The sequence below is a fragment of the Anarhichas minor genome, unplaced genomic scaffold (assembly GCF_050575085.1).
Source record: "Anarhichas minor isolate MPS153535 unplaced genomic scaffold, ASM5057508v1 ptg000046l, whole genome shotgun sequence".
In the NCBI taxonomy this organism is placed as follows: Eukaryota; Metazoa; Chordata; class Actinopteri; order Perciformes; family Anarhichadidae; genus Anarhichas; species Anarhichas minor.
The window spans coordinates 1,635,434-1,656,147 of NW_027466492.1; the positions used below are offsets into that span (position 1 = coordinate 1,635,434).

The 20,714-nt window shown below is 40.8% G+C and overlaps 2 protein-coding genes and 4 non-coding genes across 6 annotated transcripts; all 6 read right to left on the bottom strand.

Annotated features, from left to right (window-relative positions):
• Window positions 1-7,743: 7,743 nt before the first annotated feature.
• On the bottom strand, window positions 7,744-12,304 carry kctd14 (potassium channel tetramerization domain containing 14). Its single transcript, XM_076112013.1, has 4 exons — window positions 12,088-12,304; window positions 9,449-9,673; window positions 9,212-9,346; window positions 7,744-8,394 (listed from the first exon to the last, which is right to left on the bottom strand). Exons 1-4 carry the CDS (start codon window positions 12,139-12,141, stop codon window positions 8,083-8,085), a joined length of 726 nt encoding a protein of 241 aa, XP_075968128.1. The 5' UTR covers window positions 12,142-12,304; the 3' UTR covers window positions 7,744-8,082.
• Window positions 12,305-12,910: 606 nt separating this feature from the next.
• On the bottom strand, window positions 12,911-18,974 carry rps3 (ribosomal protein S3). The gene is made up of 7 exons (XM_076112012.1): window positions 18,850-18,974; window positions 17,728-17,858; window positions 16,762-16,855; window positions 15,830-15,924; window positions 14,419-14,606; window positions 14,088-14,291; window positions 12,911-12,987 (listed from the first exon to the last, which is right to left on the bottom strand). Exons 1-6 carry the CDS (start codon window positions 18,877-18,879, stop codon window positions 14,092-14,094), a joined length of 738 nt encoding a protein of 245 aa, XP_075968127.1. The 5' UTR covers window positions 18,880-18,974; the 3' UTR covers window positions 12,911-12,987; window positions 14,088-14,091.
• Window positions 13,265-13,411, bottom strand: LOC142971533 (small nucleolar RNA SNORD15). The gene has a single exon (XR_012959364.1). It is a non-coding gene; the product is annotated as a small nucleolar RNA SNORD15 (small nucleolar RNA).
• On the bottom strand, window positions 14,815-14,961 carry LOC142971531 (small nucleolar RNA SNORD15). The gene has a single exon (XR_012959363.1). It is a non-coding gene; the product is annotated as a small nucleolar RNA SNORD15 (small nucleolar RNA).
• Window positions 16,157-16,302, bottom strand: LOC142971529 (small nucleolar RNA SNORD15). The gene has a single exon (XR_012959361.1). It is a non-coding gene; the product is annotated as a small nucleolar RNA SNORD15 (small nucleolar RNA).
• On the bottom strand, window positions 17,429-17,573 carry LOC142971530 (small nucleolar RNA SNORD15). The gene has a single exon (XR_012959362.1). It is a non-coding gene; the product is annotated as a small nucleolar RNA SNORD15 (small nucleolar RNA).
• Window positions 18,975-20,714: the final 1,740 nt, after the last annotated feature.

Consider the following 20,714-nt stretch of genomic DNA (forward strand, 5'->3'; position numbering starts at 1 on the left):
TTCCCGTAGCTACGGCAAGAAAGGTAAAAGGCGTTTTGTAAATTACTCTTGTTCTTGTTTACTCGCTTGTTTACTTGACTTTTTACTACATGTCATGACCATGAACGCTCTATTTATTTGAAGCCAGTGTGCACAGGAGGAACAATTACAGCAATAATAACGCTTTCAATGAACATAACGATATGATATTCAAGATAGACTTTGAAAACTGCGAACTTATCCTATGAACCCAGCTTTATATATTGCAGGCATATCACAGTCAATTTTGAATGTTAATATATTTGGCAAATACGTGGGTACAATTTTACAATTATCTGCTACACTTTAAAACAATGTGATCTTTTAAATTTAGCATAAACTGACATTTATGATAATGTAAAAGTGTTAATTCAAAAAGTCACTTCTTCTTTATTCAAATTTCATCTTTTAATAGTTGGTTTCATTATTTATCAAACTGATCATTATTTTCCAAATGAACTGATTATGTATTGAGAAAAATGTCCAACCCAGGTTCCCTGTGACTTCTTCAGAGGTTTTATTTTGTCAGTCAAACTGTCCAAAACCCAAAGTTAATCACTTTACAATGATGCAAAACAGAGAAAAGCAACAAATCCTCATATTGAAGAAGCTGCAACGAGAGCGTGATTGGTGGTTTTGCAAGAAAGAAATACTTCAACAATTAATCATTTATAAAAACAGTGGCTGCTTGATTTTCTGTCAATCAACAAACGGACTAATTATTTCCACGCTAGTTGTAAGTTTTGTAATGTGGCTGATTAAACGTTTATTCAAAGATTCTACAGGTACAATTAAAGGCACTGTTTTAGAGAATACAACTCAATGTGGATACATATGTTCATACATGTAATTATTTAACACTGCCACACAACTTGCATTAAATGACTACATTTAAAAGTAATAAGCCTCACATTTATTCGTAAGGTTCACAGTCATCCTCTTTTAAACTAATGTTCAGATCTCTCCAGTTTTTGTCTAATTTCTGATAATAATACCATATATGATATACAACTGTTTTTTAAGCTCTGTTAAAGGTCTACTACTGCCTAATAAATCCTATGACCAAAATCTTGCAGCCATAAAATATTTAAGTTTTATGGTCAATTTCTGCCGCCACCCAAAATTGTTTTAGTTTTTTTTGCAAAACAAGTTTTGCGAGTGAAAATCTAGTGAAGACACATTCTGCTTTGGACTATGCATTTACTGTTATTGTTAGCTTAGCTTCATGTATAAAATGAAGGCCTAACTGTAAAAATCTGAATTGCAACACACAACACGTTATAACGCGTCTACAATGTCTGTGATCCATGAAGATTTAGGGCTTGCAAAATTAGCGAAATCCAGTTTAACGGCAAAAAAACCACAAAAACAGATTCAGGGATGAACCTGCAGCTTGATGCCAGCTGCAGATGCTTTGGCCCTCTTACGGTCCCCTCTCCATGTGAAGAATCCCACTGTGAGCACCATGACCGGCAGAGCCACACAGAGCACGATGCGGCTGATGGGCAGCTGGACTGGACCATCTGAGGAGGACGAAGGAGGCGGAGTCTGGGCGGCGGGAGGATTTTGGAACAAAAAGGCAGAAGTGAAGTCCTGAAACGCAGCCCTGCTGTTCTCTCGGTCTCTCACCTGACACCTCCACTTCCTGTTGTTGTCTTCCCTCTTGAGTTCCGTGACCAGAGTGATGTGGCAACTGGTGTTGAAGATCAGCTGGTGCCTGTGCAGAGGGGGGGAAACAATTCAAAAACACGTGGATGAGCCACTCTGTTGCACTGGGTGACATGTTCCTTCATGAACACATGCACACACTGTAGTTTATTTTGACTCAATCACACACACACCGTCCTGCTACCACAAATACTCAGAGCAACAAATGTGGATTAATCCACCGCTGAAAATAGTCCCCAACAAATGCACTAATTCCTCCTGCTTGTTTGATAAAAACTATGAGCAGCTGTTTTAGGAAATTGCTGAACCGTTTTAGAAATTTAACTCAATAACTGTAAGTCGCTTTTAAAAGATTTGCGTCTTCAGTATCCATTGGACTCTGGACGGAGAGCCACAGACAGGGCAAGTGGGAACCATGAGAGTCGGAACACATTGTTGGTTTTGGGGTTTTCGTGGGAATTGTTGACAATAAGAAAAGTAAATCATCCTTTAATGTTAAGAATACTGATAATTAAATACAGGTTTGTGCTTCAGAATAATGTGCGGAAGCCAATTTCTGCCACAAAAATATAAAAAAAAATTCTCATGACCTCAAAGTCATTCCTAACTTTTCAACTATTGTAACTAATTGTATTGTCTATTCTATCTACTATCAATTTTGATATTATTATTTTTGTGTTTTGTATTTCATTTTGTATTATTTATTTCACTACTATTTTTTCAAAGCAACAGTTTGTTCCATCATCCATAATGGTTATTCGTTTAAAACTAGTAATCATTTTGGTTAATAGAAAGTTATTTTCCTCAATAATGTATCACACAACACAATCCGTGTTAACGGAAACAGGACAGTAAACTGAGAACCTGGTGTCGTTGCGCAGCATAGCACCGTCCTCAGCCGCCCAGTTGAGGTTGAACGCGGTGGAGGGCCGCCGGCAGAGCACAGCGTCGTAGTAGGTAAAGAGGGTGCAGCTCAGGGCGAGGCGTCCTCCGGGCTGCAGCTCGGTCACGGTGGAGGGTGAAGTGATGGCGAGGACAGAGACGTAAACGGCGGTGATGGACTGTCCGTGCTGCAGGCAGACGTAGGAGCCGGCGTCGTCGGCGACGAGGTCGCGGAGGGCGAGAGAGCAGTTGGGCGCGACGGACAAGCGGCTGGACTTGTCTGAGTCCTCCCGTACCCGCCCCCCGCTGACCTCCTCAGTGTAGCGCTCCCCGCCTCGGTAGAAGGTCCAGGAGATTAAGGAGCAGTTGAGGGAGACCGGGCTGAAACACGGCAGGAGGGCGTCGCCTCCAATTCTGCTGTACAACAACACTGCATCTTCACTGCACTGCACAACTGGAAACACAGAAGTCACCAAAATGACAACAGTACAAACTCATTTTCATTTTATGAAATCAGTTTCTAATTAAAAATTCCACAACATTTGACTACAACTTTCAAAAGCGGAGACATATTTAAAATAAGATATAATGAAAATATCCCTGAAGCTCTTGGCCAGCTTCGGAAAAATATATAAGGGGGCTGGATATATTCACTATGGTAGATTGGATGATTTATATAATATAAAATAATTAAAATGTAGAAATCATTAAACCGAGTGGTCTTTGACTGCAAAACCAAACACTGTGACCAAATCTCAGGAACAGATGTGAACCTAACCAAATCCCTTGGATAGGCTACTGTACTTAAGTACAAGTTTATAGGCTACATTTTATGCTGCTCTATACTTCTACTCTATAATTCAGCTGAAAATATCTAATCCACATTTATTTGACAGCTATAGATGTACTTTTCAGATTAAGACAGAAAATAGGATTATGAAATACGATGCATTGTTAAAGTGTTTGGTTTGCTCCCTCCCCTCACAAAAATCCACTTGCAGCCTCCGACATGTTTTAGATGAGTTCTTCTACCTGGTCAAATTATCCAATGTATAAATTTAAAAAAAGGTGAGAGAAATATCCAAAAAGTGAATTTAGCTTAATTCAAGCTTTTTTTTTTCTTCTTTTTCTTTCATCTCCCATTAATCAGATCGTCTCACCCTTTCGAGGGTCAGAATCATGACTTTCACTTTGTGCATTTATCAGATTACACTTCTGGACATATAGCCTACTCATAATAGAGTATTTTTACATAGTTATATACTTTTACAAACGTAAAGTACTTCTTCTACCCCTGACTAAATAAAAGCGTACCTGTTAGAAGCAGACTGGCGAGCAGCAGGACTCTCATCTGGTTTTCTCTGGACGTCATGTCAGAGGTTCCACCTCTACAGCAGCTCTGTTTGTCTCTCTGCTGCTCCACCTCTACAGCAGCTCTGTTTGTCTCTCTGCTGCTCCACCTCTACAGCAGCTCTGTTTGTCTCTCTGCTGCTCCACCTCTACAGCAGCTCTGTTTGTCTCTCTGCTGCTCCACCTCTACAGCAGCTCTGTTTGTCTCTCTGCTGCTCTTCCACCTCTACAGCAGCTCTGTTTGTCTCTCTGCTGCTCGTCCACCTCTACAGCAGCTCTGTTTGTCTCTCTGCTGCTCCACCTCTACAGCAGCTCTGTTTGTCTCTCTGCTCTTCCACCTCTACAGCAGCTCTGTTTGTCTCTCTGCTGCTCCACCTCTACAGCAGCTCTGTTTGTCTCTCTGCTCTTCCACCTCTACAGCAGCTCTGTTTGTCTCTCTGCTGCTCCACCTCTACAGCAGCTCTGTTTGTCTCTCTGCTGCTCGTCCACCTCTACAGCAGCTCTGTTTGTCTCTCTGCTGCTCGTCCACCTCTACAGCAGCTCTGTTTGTCTCTCTGCTGCTCGTCCACCTCTACAGCAGCTCTGTTTGTCTCTCTGCTGCTCGTCCACCTCTACAGCAGCTCTGTTTGTCTCTCTGCTGCTCGTCCACCTCTACAGCAGCTCTGTTTACATTTCCTGCGTTACACAGAACTGATAGGACACACGCATCTGCCTTCATCTTTACTGTTGTGAGGGACACTTTTGTATTTAATTTTACACTATTTATTTTATTAATAAAAAAGTATTCCATTCATTGGCTTAATATTAAATCACCAACACACCCTTGTCACATTTTTTAATACTAATTGCAATGTTTCTTTCAGCATTAAACTTTTTTATAAAAAACAATATATGTATATATACATATATATCTTTTTTGTATAAAAAGTATTAAAATGTTTGTTCTATTGTTGATAGCTAAGCATTTAGTTAATTTGGTGCATTTCCAAGATCTTGTTTTTCCTTTCTAGTTTCAAAGGTTCTTTTAAGTCAAAAATATAAATGTTCAACTTCTTCCTAAATTGTCACATTGCGTATAAATTCGCTCTTGTCCTTGGAAAGAGGAGTTTGACAAAATAACCAGAGCGCCACTTACCAGCTTTCTCCAGAGCTTTCAACAGCGTCTCTTGCTGATACAGGCAGCTGGACTTCATCATTAAGCACAGTTGAAAATCTAGTGAGTGGACTTTGAGTTTAGATTATTTTGTCAAACCACTCTCACTCTCCCTTCATTCAATCCATGTGATAGTAACATACTGCTTCTACAGTTTTACTTTGTAGAACAAAACCTGCTACCTTGAATTAGAACAAATACCATCAAATAAAAAGAAACTTACAAATGAAATGTAAATTGTTGAAACTGTTTTTCCTTTGAAATGAATGTCTGGCACTTTGTTGATCCCGTGATTCCCTGTGACGTGTGATGTTTTTCTTCTATGCTGCTGTAACAACTGGTTGTCAAGATACTGACATAAAAAGATGGTTGGAACTGAACACAGATTCTCGTGGTGTCATTCAGCTGAAACATCTTTGTTGGCATCAATCAGAGACATGGAAACTCTGAGCCTGCTGAGAGAAATGGCACATTTCTAAAGCAGAGAGAAATAAAAGCATCCACTTTTCTTTTCATATGATCCAAGGTGTGAAATGCAACAGTGTGCAACCACCGGGGTTCTTATTTAAGAGGAAGTGCGATTGTGTCACGCTGTGGTTAAAACTATACGACTGGTCGCACGTCCATGCTCATTTCTGTGAACTCACTTTGCTCATCAGCTCTAAACACAGCCGGGGCTCATGGGAATAGCATTCATTTTGCAGGTCGTTGGTCACAAACCAAAGTATTGCAGAAATTGAAATGTTGACATGATGATGACGCTACATGGAAAGTCAGGATAGAAGTTATTACAATTCGACCTGAACGGAACATGAACGGCGGCAATCCGTCCTACACTTAACCCAAAACCACAAGTGTCCTCGTGGTGGGTCGGGGGTGTAGGATTCATCCTCTAGGGCAGGGGTCTTCAACGTTTTTCAGGCCAAGGACCCCCAAACTGACCTATATATATTGTATAAAATTGTGTTTTATATTAAATGGGCCTAGTGCCATGAATAAACATACCTCTTTATTGTGCATTCAATACTAAGCTATTCAAACAATACACAGGTTCATATATTCATGTTTTTATTTTAAACATGTGCAAGGTACAGTGAGTAGGGAGGCCGTGCCACTGCCATTTATAAACATCCTTGTCAGCTGATACCAATGCCAATATAAACATTGTCTGTCAATTGCATGATAATCATGCAAACAAGCTATTCACATTGATGTTTTCATTTTAAACATAAATGTGGAAACGAAAATGAGTGATGGCCTATTAGTGCCACTGCCATGCATAAACATACCTGTTATCTTTCATACAATACTGAACTATTAAAATAATGGACAGATTCATGTTTAGAGAATTATTATTATTATTTTTTTTTAATTGTCTAATCAACCAAAAATTTCGTGGACCCCCTGCAGTACCTCCGCGGACCCCCTAGGGGCCGCGGACCCCCTGTTGAAGACCTCTGCTCTAGGGATCAAAACCCTCCGAGCTATTTCAGTCTGGACCCAAGTGATGAACCGACTGATCAAAGCTGTGATCCAAAAAAAGAGTTTTCTTGCTTTAACACTTTCACACAAGATATATTAAAAATATACACAACTCCAACCGTTTTCTTTCCTAAAAGAAACCAGCTGATGCTTTAATTACACCATAAGAGGGCGAAGCATCAAGTGTTGGTTATACGGATATCCTGCGAAATTATATTATTTTCATTAGTGGATGGTGCTCTAAATGCAGCTCTGGAGAAATTTAGGAGCAAACACAGGATACTTCTAATTCAATCTTTTTAAACATAAAATATTTCAGTACAAACAAACAAAAAACGGCCAATGAGGCATGTTGTCACGTGTTATCAGACACCGAGGTGGATCTCATCCAAACAGTCACAGAGCAGACAGGAGGACGCAACACGGCCCTAATCTCAGACCTCTCTGCTGCCGGACAGTATTTGCACTCACTGTTCTGTTAACTGCTGTTTTTCACACTCTGATCACACAGGAAGTGGTCTGACATGAAGCTACGCCGGCTGGTAGAGACCCTGCCTGGTAGAGACTCTGCGGTTAATCCTGAAGCCTCTGCTCCACTTTCTGTTGACGTGCGCGTTCAGCTTTTCTGTTTTTCAACCTTTCTTTGTTTCTTATAATCCGAGTGGTGGCTTGCCCGACGCTGTGGCAGAATTTCCCCTGCATGGTACGACGCATGGACTGAGGTATTTCTCACACCAAACTGATTTGCCGAGAATCATTTCGGAGAAACAGATGTTCACTTCACTTATTTAAGAGCCACAGTCACTGGTAACTTTTCATGATTAAGATTTCACGCACACAAAACGTATGTCTCCAAAATCTGATCCATTCATACAGATCCCAACTGCCAAAAATATATGAAGTAGTTAGAATAAGCTCCAACTACAACATCATAGTAGAGTTTACAGATCAACACCTGAATTATAATAGAATGACACTGACAGTAGCCACTCTCGATGAACATACTTCTGTAATTTTACTTACTGGTGTTATTTAAATACTTCGTTCACCACTGCACAAAAGCAGTTATTCATTGTAGGGCTGCTCATTATTACATCATATTGTCCTGGTGTTCGTGTTAATATGTCCATTCCCTTGTAGCTGGTCAAGGTATGAGGCTATACTTCTAAACCTTGGAAGTGAAAAAAAGCTTTTTTGTAAAGTTTAGTAGTTGTCCTTTATTCAAATTTAGCTGCAGATTTCACTGACATTACACAGGATATGAAACAATATCCATATTTATCAGCACCTAAAATAAGACATAAGACAAAGGTCTTTGTGGTGAACCACACCACCTTTGATATTCATTATATACACATGCTTTACTGACCCCTTGTGTCTAAAATGGCTAGTGTGCAAAATCAAGACCCACTTCTTTTCATAAAGGTGCATACAGTTTTTAAAGTGTTTAGGAACGACTCGCAGCAACTTTCTAAATGGCGTCTGTTCTTTTGCCAGATATTTACAGTCACCGCCTCTGCTCTGGATCATCACCACCAGGTGAACGTGAGTTTGTGGAAGAAGTCGTAGCTCCTGGACAGGAAGTTCTTCTCCACCACGTGAGGCTGGATGCTCACCCTGTAGCCCCGACTCTCGATGTCCATCTTCACGCAGTCCAGCAGGTCCCCGACGGACAGGGCGGCCTTCCAGGGCCCGAACGTCACCACGGACTCCTTATCCGCCTCCAGGCTGCTGATGGCGTTGTCATAGAAACCCAGCTCCTCCTCCGTTTGCAGAACGCAGATCATGATGGTGGAGCGGCGGGTGGCGATGGCCTCGGCTCTGGCGATGCGAATCAGCACCTGGGAAGAAGAGCGAGATTACTGCGTTCATCTAGTAGCCAATTAGATTACTGGTGGGTTTCAGCAAAAATGTCCCGGTGGAGAGTTGCATCCAACAGCTGGAGTCACATGAATCGGGAGAAGCCACTGGAACTATGTTACTACTTTAAATGAGTGTTTTCTTTTAATAGTTGCGTTAGCGTTACTTTACATAGATAACAGGAGTTGCATGGATCATTTAATCATTCTTGTTATTGTCATATTACGGTTACAGTTTGTCTTTGATCCTGACATATTTCACGAGTGATTAATAATACTTATACCAGATCTCTTGTTCCTAAAAATAATTGTATTTTATCTGTAAGTCGACCTACAGAAACAACCAGCCATGAACGAACAGCGATGGTTTTCGGGCAAAGCAAACAGGAAACACGAACACACAGTGCGTTTGTCAGACTAGAAAACATAAACCTCGTCAGCTGTTGTCAAAGACTCCAACCAGAGGCTGTAATATATTGTGATGATGACAGACATACTGAAGACACATGGGAATAGTTTTGAATTACTTCTGTAGTAAAAGTTACAATCTCAGATATGTGTATGCAAATATTACATTTAAAACGTTCCCAGAAAAAAACTAAAACAACCCATCTGAGTTAGTGATGTGTCAGCAGTGAACACAAGAGAGGTTGGTTATTTAGCATGAGCTCAGATTTCTTTGTCTTTTACAGGTGACACTTTTTTTCTCTCATCTGCTAATCCTGGAAAATGAAAGAGTGCCACCTGTAGAAAACTCAAACTATCAACACAAAAAAGAGCACAAAGTCCATCAGCTGACCTCGATGTTTTCTTTGTAGTGCGGGACTCTGGAGAGGAACTGCTGCCTCCCCACCAACTCTCCGAACAGCTGGGGAGTTTCCTCCAAGCGTTTGATCAGCGGCTGGATGTTGTAGAACACCGCCTCCCTGTGAACCTGCACACACACATCCAAATATATATATATATATATATATATATATATATATATATATATGTGATACTGGTTACTCTTCAATGAAAACCACGGCAGTCAGACCTCCTGGATGTTCTCCGCGGGCAGCTGGTCCGATCTCAGGAACTCGAGGATGGCCCCGAAGTGGGAACCGTCGCGGTCGATGAAGTAGCGGCCCTGCGCGTCGGCGCGTGCTTTGGGCTGTCTGCTGAGCAGCTCGGCCAGCTTGGAGTCCGGGTGTTTCCTGAGGGTGCTCCCAGAGGTGCTGAACAGCTGGCCCCCGACATTCAAATGCACGACGGGAGAGTGCTGAGAGTGAGAGAGAGAGAGAGTGAGAGAGAGAGAGAAAGAGAGAGGTTAGTCCATTTGGACTTTATGAGGGAGCTCGTGCACTGCTGCTTTGGGAGACCGGTTTTAAGTGGTCTTGGTTCTGGATCTTACCGTACCTCACAACTAGATGCACACACAGTTAAAAAGGCAAATGGAGATGGAAATAACTCTGCAATCTCTCAGGAAGGAGTCAACAACTTTATGTTTTTCTTTTTTTTAAATGAGCGTCTATAATTTTAGAGATGCTGTGGTAAAGAAACGTCTGCAACTTGTGAGGAGTTTAAGTTTAAAAGCATTAGTATGTTTAATAGCACCCCTAGTGGTGGATATTATCTGTCAATATTTACTTATAGAGGTCTTAAACCAGAAAGTAGTCATTGAATGTATTAAACACCGTGAAGAAGATTTGCTGAAATGTATTAAGTGTTAGGTGAGTGAGGGAATTTCAGGTCACAACCACACAAGGAAATGAGTAGAGTCTGTGCCAGCGGGGGATGGACGAGCGCTGGCTGAAGAGGAGTGATTGACCAGGCCAATGGGTCAAAGGTCGGGAGGAGCTTATTGGAGGTCAGCCAATCACTGAGCTGATACGAGACATTTTCAACCAAAAAGACAGACTGACAGTGTTTCTCAGACCTCATGACTTCCATTTTACAGCTAACCGGATGTCGTCGGACTGTTGGATGGAACACGTTTGGTCTCTGCTCCATGGAACATATTTATATCGATAGTGTGATTCAGTTTGTAACTGTTTTGGCTTCTGTTAATTATTAAATACTTTTTGATTAGAACTTGAACCAGCTGATTTTTGGCACTGCTTTGTTGGAAGACGGAGCAGAGCGGTGGGGCGGCCTTCCATTGTCTGCGAGAGTCTGGACCCTAACAAACTGATCATTATTTCCATTATTGATTCATTTGGTGATTTCTTTCTTATTTAATCAATGTGAAAAAATAGTAAAGAATTATCATTTTCCAAATCCAATTTGTTTTTTGGACCGACAGTCGAAAACTCAAAAGGTATTTGTTTGAATATGATAGAAGCCAAATATTTACATTTTTAGGAGCCTGAACCAGATTAGTTTTTTTAAAACTTTTTTTTCATAATTTTTGCTTTAAAATTACTTTGATAATAAACATTAATACAGAAATGCCAAAGATATGTTAAAGGTCGTTTAGAAACTGAGTTTAAACTCGCTTACAGTTATTTTACGGCACTCTGAAATGAATAGTTTTGGGTTTAACATAGAAGCTAAAGTAAGAGAACTTACACATTTTATACTGTCGATTAAATGCCGGGAAAACGCCTGTACCTGCACTCACTGGCAAAATAACACCTCAGTAACTTTAACACACACACTCTCGCACACACACTCCAGGAAGGGCGTCAGCGTGAGGTGACTCCACGGTGGTTGCTCAGGCCGATAAGAACACATGTCCTGAACACATGTCCTGCTGAAACACCCTCAGCAGGACATTCACCATGTTCCAACTCCAAAACACACACACCGAGAACACTATTCCATCTGCTCATATGATGTTGAAAACGTTATATAAAAAAGTGGGAAATCCATAAATGAGTAGTAAAAGCTGAATGATCGAAAAACTGAAATGTAAACGATGAACTAATCTGGAAAGACATCGATCACGAGTATCACTGAAGCTGTAGTTTCTGGACAGAATACAATCACATTATAGAGCCTGTACTATTGTGGCCCGTGACGATTCTGTTAAAGCTATGAGTCTTAAATCTGTTTAATTAAATAAAATATACAATGTAATGACAAATCAAATAACTTCATTAAACTTAAAAACAAAGCTTCATAAAGTTATTTGAACTCAAACAGCTTAATATGAACTCAGCTGACCTTTTGAAGTCAGTTGGTTTTATACAGAGGTGAAAAGAAACAAAGTACTTTTCCTCAGTACAGTATTTGAGTGGAACTTTGAGATGTATTTCCATTTTATTATGTATACTTCTACTACATTCAGAAGAAGTACTTTTAACTCCACGACATTAGATTCATTTTACTGTCAAATACTTGAAAATAAAATAAAAAATAATCAATGTGGTTAATGATCTTCCAGCGCGAGACATAATCTTTAACTTCTGTCTCGGCTGAATAAATGGAGTTTCCTCTTAGATTCCTGTGACATGGACGGCTGATGAACCGCCTTCAAGGAAGTGCTTCACACCTGAATGTCGCCCAAAAGGAAAGAACGCAGATTAAGAGCCAGCTGAAGATAATGGGCTCATGTTTCCTAAACTCAGTGCTGTCTAACCGGTGCGCGCTTCCATCCACCTGTTCGGTCTGAAAACAGGTCGGAAGTTCAGTTTAGCTCTCACTGCTCCACTAAATATACAAGCCGCCATATTAATAGTTTGTTTTTCTTACTGTATCTGCAGGTAAAGCCTGCTTTCCAGATGATTTGTAGTCCGGCAGACTCATCTTGACCAGTCCACGAGGTAGCTGGGAGCTGTGGTTTTTTGTAATGCTCGACAAGTAGGAGGCAGGGGGCGGGGCCTAAACCGGACCTGATGCTTTAACGCTGAGAAGATGAGTCACTCGGTAGAAATGTCTTCGACCGTTTCCACGGCTTACTTCTGAATCACGGTAGTTTCATTATGCTAATTGACAATGAGAATGCAGAAACACACCTGGACTGACTAAAGTGCATTTACTCATAACGCCCGTTTTGTTTGCATTCATTTTAATCTTTGTTTTGAACGTTCCGTGACTAATGTTGTGTTCAACGGTGTAGGACCTTACAGATATATGATGCACTTGCAACATAAACAAGAAAAGTCATAATCCTGGTGTAATGAAAAAGTTTATGAATGCAAGAATGCATCAACAGCATGCTGGATAACGTACTCTATCACTGTACATGATGCCTCAAGACAAAGTTTGACCAGTTAACAGAATATAAATGAAGGCACTTCAGTAGAGTGTGATTGACTGTAGCAAAATCGACATGTTCAGCTTAAAGGCTACATGGTACAGTCAAATAAATCTTATTGGCCAATTTTTACAAAAATAATTTGAAGACATTTTTATGGTAAAACCCGTAGCGAGTGCTGCGAGTATGAGATTTTATTTCTACTGTGCAAAATCATCTTTTTTTGCATTAAATGTAACATTTGAGTTTCAAGCAAACTGACTCTTTCCTTTGCAAAGGACAATCTGAACACTAAGAAAGTGACCACAACATGGGAAGTGTATTTTCCAGAATTTATTGTTTTTGTACACAAAAATCAGAGGGTCTTGCTTCCATCTGGTGGCACACTTGGAAACCTGTCAAAGACAAAAAGAAAATCACAATTCAAAACCAGCTTCCAAAGTTGATTTGATCGCTCTGACCAACACAAGTTATTCCTTTGGTGTATTTATGACAAAACCAATTAAATGTCTCTAACCTAAGGAAAAACTGCTACATATTCAGTATATTAAGAAATGTTGAAAAAACAACAACTTAGTGTTATTGGTAATTTAGTTGCTGTTGGAGTAGATCCACCTTGCTTTGGTCTTCATAGCCATGTTATTGACTAATCTGATCTTGTGCTGCTTCAACCCTTCTCAGACAAATGCCTCGAATGTCTTCAACCAAAAGGGACTCTCTGCTCTGAGGGACTGGAGCAGAACCACAAAACGTGAATCTGCACCAGGAACCCTCAGAGCCAGAGTCCTGTTCCGACTCGTCATCGTATCATCACTGAAGGGACAAAACCTGACTAAGTGGTCTGTGTTACGTTCTGATATACATCCGTCACGGCTGGATAGGAAACTGTCTTTGACATAATGTGCGATTTGCTGAAAAAACTAAGAAATACCAGTTTTACATTGTAAATGCGTGTACAATTTTTTAAATAATTGGCAAGTTTCTTAACAGCTGGCCTACCAATTATATTTACCTAACTGAGGAATTCGTATTTCATGTTTAACTTGAACTTATTCTGCAAGTCTGAGTATTGCTAAATGTGTTTGTTTAGTTTAGCATACTTACAGAATAAATGTTACCTTTTGCCTTTGTACATTTACATTATTGTAATTAGTTATTACCTTTTCAAATATAAAAACTCCCTTATCTTACTCTTTCATGCCATGATTTCCCACACTGCTGTTATTGTGCACAGCTGACTGGAGTAGAGCAGCCCTGTGTACTGAATCAAGAATTGATTTTAAATTGAGATTTGTGACCAAGAATCAAAGTCAAATCGTGAGCTACGGAAAGATCCACAATGTGAATATTAAGTCATAAAGATAATGATTCTGTGGTGCCCATTATATTAATAAAACAATTAAAACACTGCTATTATGATACTAACTGCTTCAGTGACTTAAGATTTAATGCAACAGCCTCTTGGCATCATGATCCAGCCTGCTGCTGATCTTACCCTCTTATGCGGTGGGTACAGGTGTTCCCTGGGGCATGGGGGGCGCCTCTGGCTTGGCCCCCTTCTGCTCAGATGTGGGTGTGGTTGGCAGCTGCTCCTCCTTGGGCTCCACAATGCTGACGTGGTCGGGCAGGGGCTTCTTGGGGCCAATCTTACCACTGGGGTCCCAGGGCAGCATGATTTTGACCTTGATGCCCAGCACACCTGAGAATGACCACGAAGCACAATCAATAAACAAGTTTGGGCACAAGGGAAAACCCAAAGCTAGAAGCACAGAGGCAAAACAGAAATGCATCGTCTGCTGCCGTGTCCCTGGTGGAGCTGGACTCACCCTGTCTCAGCAGGACGTGGCGGACGGCTGTGTCAACGTAGTAGTTGACGGGGTCTCCGCTGTGGATCATCAGGCCGTCCACAAACTTCATGGACTTGGCCCTCTGACCCCTCAGCTTGCCAGACACTACAACCTCGCAGCCCTTAGCGCCGCTCTCCATGATGAACCTCAGAACACCATAGCATGCCCTGAAAAGAGGAGTTAACAGTGAAGTCACTGTAGATACAGACTGCTTATTTCTTTGTTTGAAGATTTTAAGTTCATCATGTGAAAGCAAGTATTCATTTGAAGCACTAGTTTGGGTATAATTTAGCACCATTGATACGCAATTGTAGTAAATTCCCTCAATTCACTTTATAACCATTACATTCAGCAGGTAACATTGTGTGTGTCAACCCTTCTCAGACAAATGCCTCGAATGTCTTCAACCAAAAGGGACTCTCTGCTCTGAGGGACTGGAGCAGAACCACAGAACGTGAATCTGCACCAGAAACCCCCAGAACCAGAGTCCTGTTCCGACTCGTCATCGTATCATCACTGAAGGGACAAAACCTGACACTACACAAACTTTACTCTTACAGCACCACCACTGAAAGAGTTCTTAGAAGCGTTTGACACCCGTCACTCGCTCATGTAACAGAACTGATACCATAACTAATCTATCAATACACACCGACTCCGTCTAACAGAGGCCCACCTGGGTTTTCTTAACACGTCACGTCTATTTTAGTTGCATTAAGCGAAGCATGATCTGCATAGACAGCCGTTTAAAATCATACAAATACCCCGCTGTATATGCATTTTGAATTTAACCGCTTCTACAGTGATTGATTTATGTTTTTGCTTACAGTTGTGTGTTGTCCGTTTTCTTTATTTTATTTTGCTCTAAACAGATCTATTTCTATTATGAATAAAAACATTCAGTTGTTCTGCTTGCCGACATTACAGTGATTTGATTCAGGGTTGCAAATTAGCACCAGATAAAACAATGATCATTGAGTGGCTGGTAGATTTTTGGAATCTGTGTTGTTTACATCACTATTCAGGGATATGTTCTTAATGGATCCCTTTCACAGCTTAAACATCCAGTAATTATGGACTCTTTGGTCCGCCTGCTTCATTGTGCTTTCAATATCAAGAACCTCCATGAGAAAGTTGTCGGAGGAGGCCCACAGTTACCGATCAGTCCTTGATGGACCGGCAAAGTGACATTTCTGACATGTTGTGAACGAGTCCAAGAGTATTAAAGCTGGACGCCTGCAGCAAAGAGATGCCGGCAATCTTGCTGAAGTTTGTCATGTAAGCTACAAACTTTAAGTGGCGATATATTTTCGTAAAAATAGCTGCATGTCATCTTAAAGATAAAGAACATGTGGAATAAGTTGTAAATGTTGTGTACAGCACTGCTTACCTACGCACAGCCAGGCCTCCCAGCAGCTTGTAGCGCAGAGACTCTGCCTGAGCGATGGCACACAGACCACGGGTGGCAACCTTCTCAGCATACAGCTAACAGAGAGGGGACAGAGAAAGGGGCAACAGTCAAACATCCTCAATGCTGGCAATGCAACACTGCAGGTAAGCTTAAATGGCCCATTGGTGAGTACCAGTGTGTTTCTATAACATGAACTTAAGGCAGATACATGAATGTGCATGTTCTCTAGACTTAACATGCACATAAGATTACTGTTACTCTCTTGGCTCGTTTGGTGGAAATACATTTCACGCCTGACGCTTTGCCCCTTCTCAGACAAATGCCTCTGTGTCTTCATGTGAAGAGGACTCCCTGATCTGAGGAACTGGAGCAGAACCACAGAACGTGGACCTGAACCAGTAACCCGCAGAACCTGAGTCCTATTCCGTCTCGTCATCGTATCATCACTGAAGGGAGGCCGTTTAATATGTTTAAGCCTTTGCACCGGCATACGTCTTAATATTTGACAACAGTAACAAACTAACTCAGAGGTGTGTTGTAGTTAAAGGCTTTGGTCCCAAGTGTTACTGAGCAACAAAGAAAAAATAAATAGAGTCATAACAGTTCTGGGTTGGATGACTGTTGCAAAAGACAAGATAACATCTGAGCAACTGTTGCTGTGTTAGAAAAGTTAGACATTTAAAATGATTTTTTACTACAGTATAAAGGTTTGTTGCCTTTGCTGTTGGGAACATTTTGGTTTGAGTAGGAAACAATCGATTACAAATCATTGCGTTGAGGAGATCTATTTTCCTGTCTTAAAACCAAATATTCACAAATAGTGGCATTACCTCAATACCACATTTCTTCTTCCTGCACTGCATGTATTTTAGTGAGCACATTACTTCATATTATTTGTTGAGGATTCTTACCTCGACGCTGCCCTCGGGGAAGCCAAACCTCTTCTGGACCACGGCGGTCAGCTCTCTGATCCGACGGCCCTTCTCTCCCAGAACATTCTGGGTCCTAAACACAGGTAAACACACTAAGCATTACATACAATTCATGGGCAACAAAACTAAAACTAAAGTGTTGTCATGTTCACAGTTCTGTTTTTGATAGTGCTGAATATCACGACCGAGCCATGATCTTTGGTTTTATCACATGCTACAGTGGAAGCTCAACAAATGCATTAGGGCAAATATCCAAATCTATTTTACAGAATATGGTTCCTGGAATCAGTTGTACAACCTTATTAATTAGCCTCTGTGGTAAAACAATACTAACCCAAGTACAGTTAGTTTTCCTGTTTGGTTAATATGGACAGCAAAGTGTGTAAAGAACCCAACAATTTAATATCTACTGTACTGAAGATGACAGTTAAAGATGGATTCATACACAAGGAACAAACATGGTGTAGATACCAACTGTGTATATTTCGGACATTTACACATTTCAAGTAAATTCTGTGAAAGCAAGTATTACATGTTAAAGCATTGGTTATAATTTTACTTTATCTACAGTTTAAATTGTAGTCAAGTTCTCTCCATTCGCTTTACCACTACGTTACATTCAGCAGGTAACTTTGTGTGTGTCAATCCTTCTCAGACAAATGCCTCGAATGTCTTCAACCAAAAGGGACTCTGCTCTGAGGGACTGGAGCAGAACCACAGAACGTGAATCTGCACCAGAAACCCCCAGAACCAGAGTCCTGTTCCGACTCGTCATCGTATCATCACTGAAGGGACACTTAACGCAAGGCTCCGTGCAACAGATTCCAGTTTCTAATGTGAACTCTGCTTGATAGTATTCAATGTCATACCCGCAATTTCTGATGTACACGTCTATAAAAAAAAAAAAACATGTATGAATATCAAAATAAAATGCTTGACACTCACCTTGTGGCCAGGATGATGATCTCAGTCCTGGTTGGGGTCACACGCACCTCCACACCGGAGTAGCCATCCTCAGCAAGCTCGCGAGTCAGGAACTCGTTCAGCTCGGCCTTGAAGATACCGTCTGAGACGAACTAAGGAGAGAGGACAGGGTCAGCTACTTTAAAAACGGACCATCACCCAGAGGGAACAACATGGGACTTTAACGCAGTGAATATCTGGGGACAGACTAGGAAACATATGCAAAGGTGCTTAATTCATCACTCTTAAAGGGAAAGTGACCTCAGCCACTACTATTGTCATTTCTAGTGAGTTAGTTTTAAGTCAGATCCAATGAATGCAGTTAAGACAAACTCCACAGATAGTGAATTCCATATTTAATAAATTGAATAACTCTAAATATATGAGCACAATGAGTATCACAGATACCAGCCCAGTAACTGGTTTGCGTTATATCAGCTGCCTAGTTCGGCAATTGTACAAGTTTATTTAAAGTAACTACTAGAACCACATGAAGCATGTTTTGAGGTGCAACTACAATACGTTTCACCTAACTAAATACTATCCTCAGTCGTTTAGTCATTCAAAATGAACTAATGTTCACTGTCCTTGGCAGCCATTAAACGTTTCAATTAAATGTGCCTAACTGCGTATATTTCGTATAGTTATTCAAACTTAATGCTGCTTGATCTAGGATAACGTTCGCCAACTTTATCTCGAGCCCCGTTCATATGACTATGGCGCTATCTCACTAGCTAGCTAACGTTACTCCACATTTTGAACAAATTCCGTTTAAGAGGAGACGTGCAGCGATATTTCACAGGGTTAAAAGTCTAGTAAAAATGTTTTCAACACAACCCGACTGAGTTTTAAATAAGTACGGGGCTCGAGTGTGTGGGTAACGGGTTGTAACTCGTAACCGGCCGCGGAGGAGAGAGCCATGCTAGCTAGCCAAATGAGGACGCGGCGCTGGCACCATCTGGATTAATCCTATCAGGACCAAAGGTTTACAAGTTCGACTGACACCGGGATGAACACTGAACGGTTGTATCCAAATGAATTTGACCCCATTTTTATGTATACCGACTGTCTGTGTGAGTAAAACGGAGATTATTCAGCGCTAACCTTCCTCTTCTTGGAGATTTGCACCGCCATCTTCCGAAAGGCCGTAGACAGGAAAGGACCCTTAGTGGACACGGAAATGGTTTTATACCAAAATGACTAACTTCCGGTGACGCCATGCTCAGGCTGCCGCTGGGACTTGTAGTTTTTTAACGATGCAAGACGGTTGATTTCTTTATCGATACCCCAGGAAAACTATATTTTTACAGCAGCAGTAATTAAAATAAAGATAAACACATTTTGAAGTATTACATTGTTATTATTATTTTTTATTTTATTATTTGTAGTGATTTTGTTGCTGCTTTGAATGCATGGGGACTGTCTGCTATCTTCATAATTGCAGGTGGAGTGGTGAGATTTTGAACAGATGGCGTAAATTACAAGGACAACTGTCATTAATGGAAGAAAATGTACATCAAACTAATAAGTGCTCACATGGGTAGTGAAAAATGAATACATTTGAAATATAACCATCTTAGCCACAACTCATCACAGCAGCTGATGAAGATGATTATTATTAGGCTACATAGAGACATATAGTTATTAGTGGAATAAGTATTTAAAACTAGCAAAGTAGCAAACAAACTGAAGCAGTTAGAGCCAAATTAGAAGAAATATTGATGAAATGATTATGTATGTCACAGTAAGAAACTCCAACTTCACATCCTTTTAGCATAATATCTGGATGTAGTCATGTTAGTATTAATGTTATAAGTAGCCCATCTTATGGAAGCCCATTCCGCCACTGTGAGGAAAAAAAATAAAGATCCTGTAAGTCATTATAATGAGATACTATCATAATAGTATCTCATAATTATGACTTACTATCTCGTAATAATGAGAAACGTTTCATAGGCCTATGTGTCGTTTCCGCGCCAAAGCAACAGAAGCAAGTGGATGAGACAAAGCTTAGCAGATCCAAATGGATACCCTCATTGAAGACTACTTTAGACGTGGATTCACAAATCGTGAAATTGTAGTCATTTTGGAAGAATCACATGATATCAAACTAATCCTCCGGACCCTAGAGAGAGCTACAAAAGAACCAACTTTGGTGCAGACAAAATAAGACAGATGAAGCTGAGGTAGCATCCTTCATTCACCAACAGCTACACACGTCTGGCAAACAGCACGGCTACAGATGGACACACCAGAAATGTTGGAATGTCTGGGATAATTACCGACAGAGAAACTATGCGTCAATTGATGCAACTGATGGATGGGAATGGGGTAGATCTGCGTGCCCGCAACCATTTAAGACGGCGTATGTATGTCAGCCATGGGCCAAACTACGTATGGCATATAGATGGGTATGACAAATTAAAGCCGTATGGAATATGTATCAGTGGTTGCATAGATGGCTTCTTGAGAAAAATGATATGGCTAGAAGCATACAAAACCAACAATGACCCTTGTGTTATCGCAGGTTACTTCATAGATGCTGTGAGCGAAAACAATGGATGTCTGCAAAAAATCAGGTTAGATCACACGACGGAGAATAACCTTGCATAATGCAAACGTTTCTGCACACCCGATTAGAATGGTACTGAGTGTGTCACTTTAGGTCCAAGTACTGGAAATCAAAGGATTGAACGTTGGTGGTGCACCTTGAGGAGTGAATGCGCCCAGTTTTGGATGGACCATTTCGACCAGCTGAAAGCAGATGGCTATTTTGTTGACAGCTTCAAATCCAGTTTTGCTTTCAAAATACCATACAGGTACAGTATCCTAAAAACCTATTGATTACAGTATCAAGACAGATGTAGGGGAGACCGTGTAACACTTTTTGTCCAAGCACCTATAACTCACCGAATTTTTTTCTATTAGAGCTCTCAAATTTTGACACAAAGTACCCTTATTTGTCTAAT

What these genes read in the sequence shown, in the direction of transcription:
- kctd14 (XM_076112013.1), bottom strand. Translation starts at nt 12,141, where the DNA reads ATGAGTCTGCCGGACTACAAATCATCTGGAAAGCAGGCTTTACCTGCA. An exon ending in CCGCGGAGAACATCCAGGAG is followed by an intron (nt 9,347 to 9,448) that starts GTCTGACTGCCG and finishes GTGTGTGTGCAG; the next exon opens with GTTCACAGGGAGGCGGTGTT. An exon ending in ACTACAAAGAAAACATCGAG is followed by an intron (nt 8,395 to 9,211) that starts GTCAGCTGATGG and finishes TCTTCTTCCCAG; the next exon opens with GTGCTGATTCGCATCGCCAG.
- rps3 (XM_076112012.1), bottom strand. Translation starts at nt 18,879, where the DNA reads ATGGCGGTGCAAATCTCCAAGAAGAGGAAG. An exon ending in ATCATCATCCTGGCCACAAG is followed by an intron (nt 16,856 to 17,727) that starts GTGAGTGTCAAG and finishes ACCTGTGTTTAG; the next exon opens with GACCCAGAATGTTCTGGGAG. An exon ending in TCCCCGAGGGCAGCGTCGAG is followed by an intron (nt 15,925 to 16,761) that starts GTAAGAATCCTC and finishes CCTCTCTGTTAG; the next exon opens with CTGTATGCTGAGAAGGTTGC.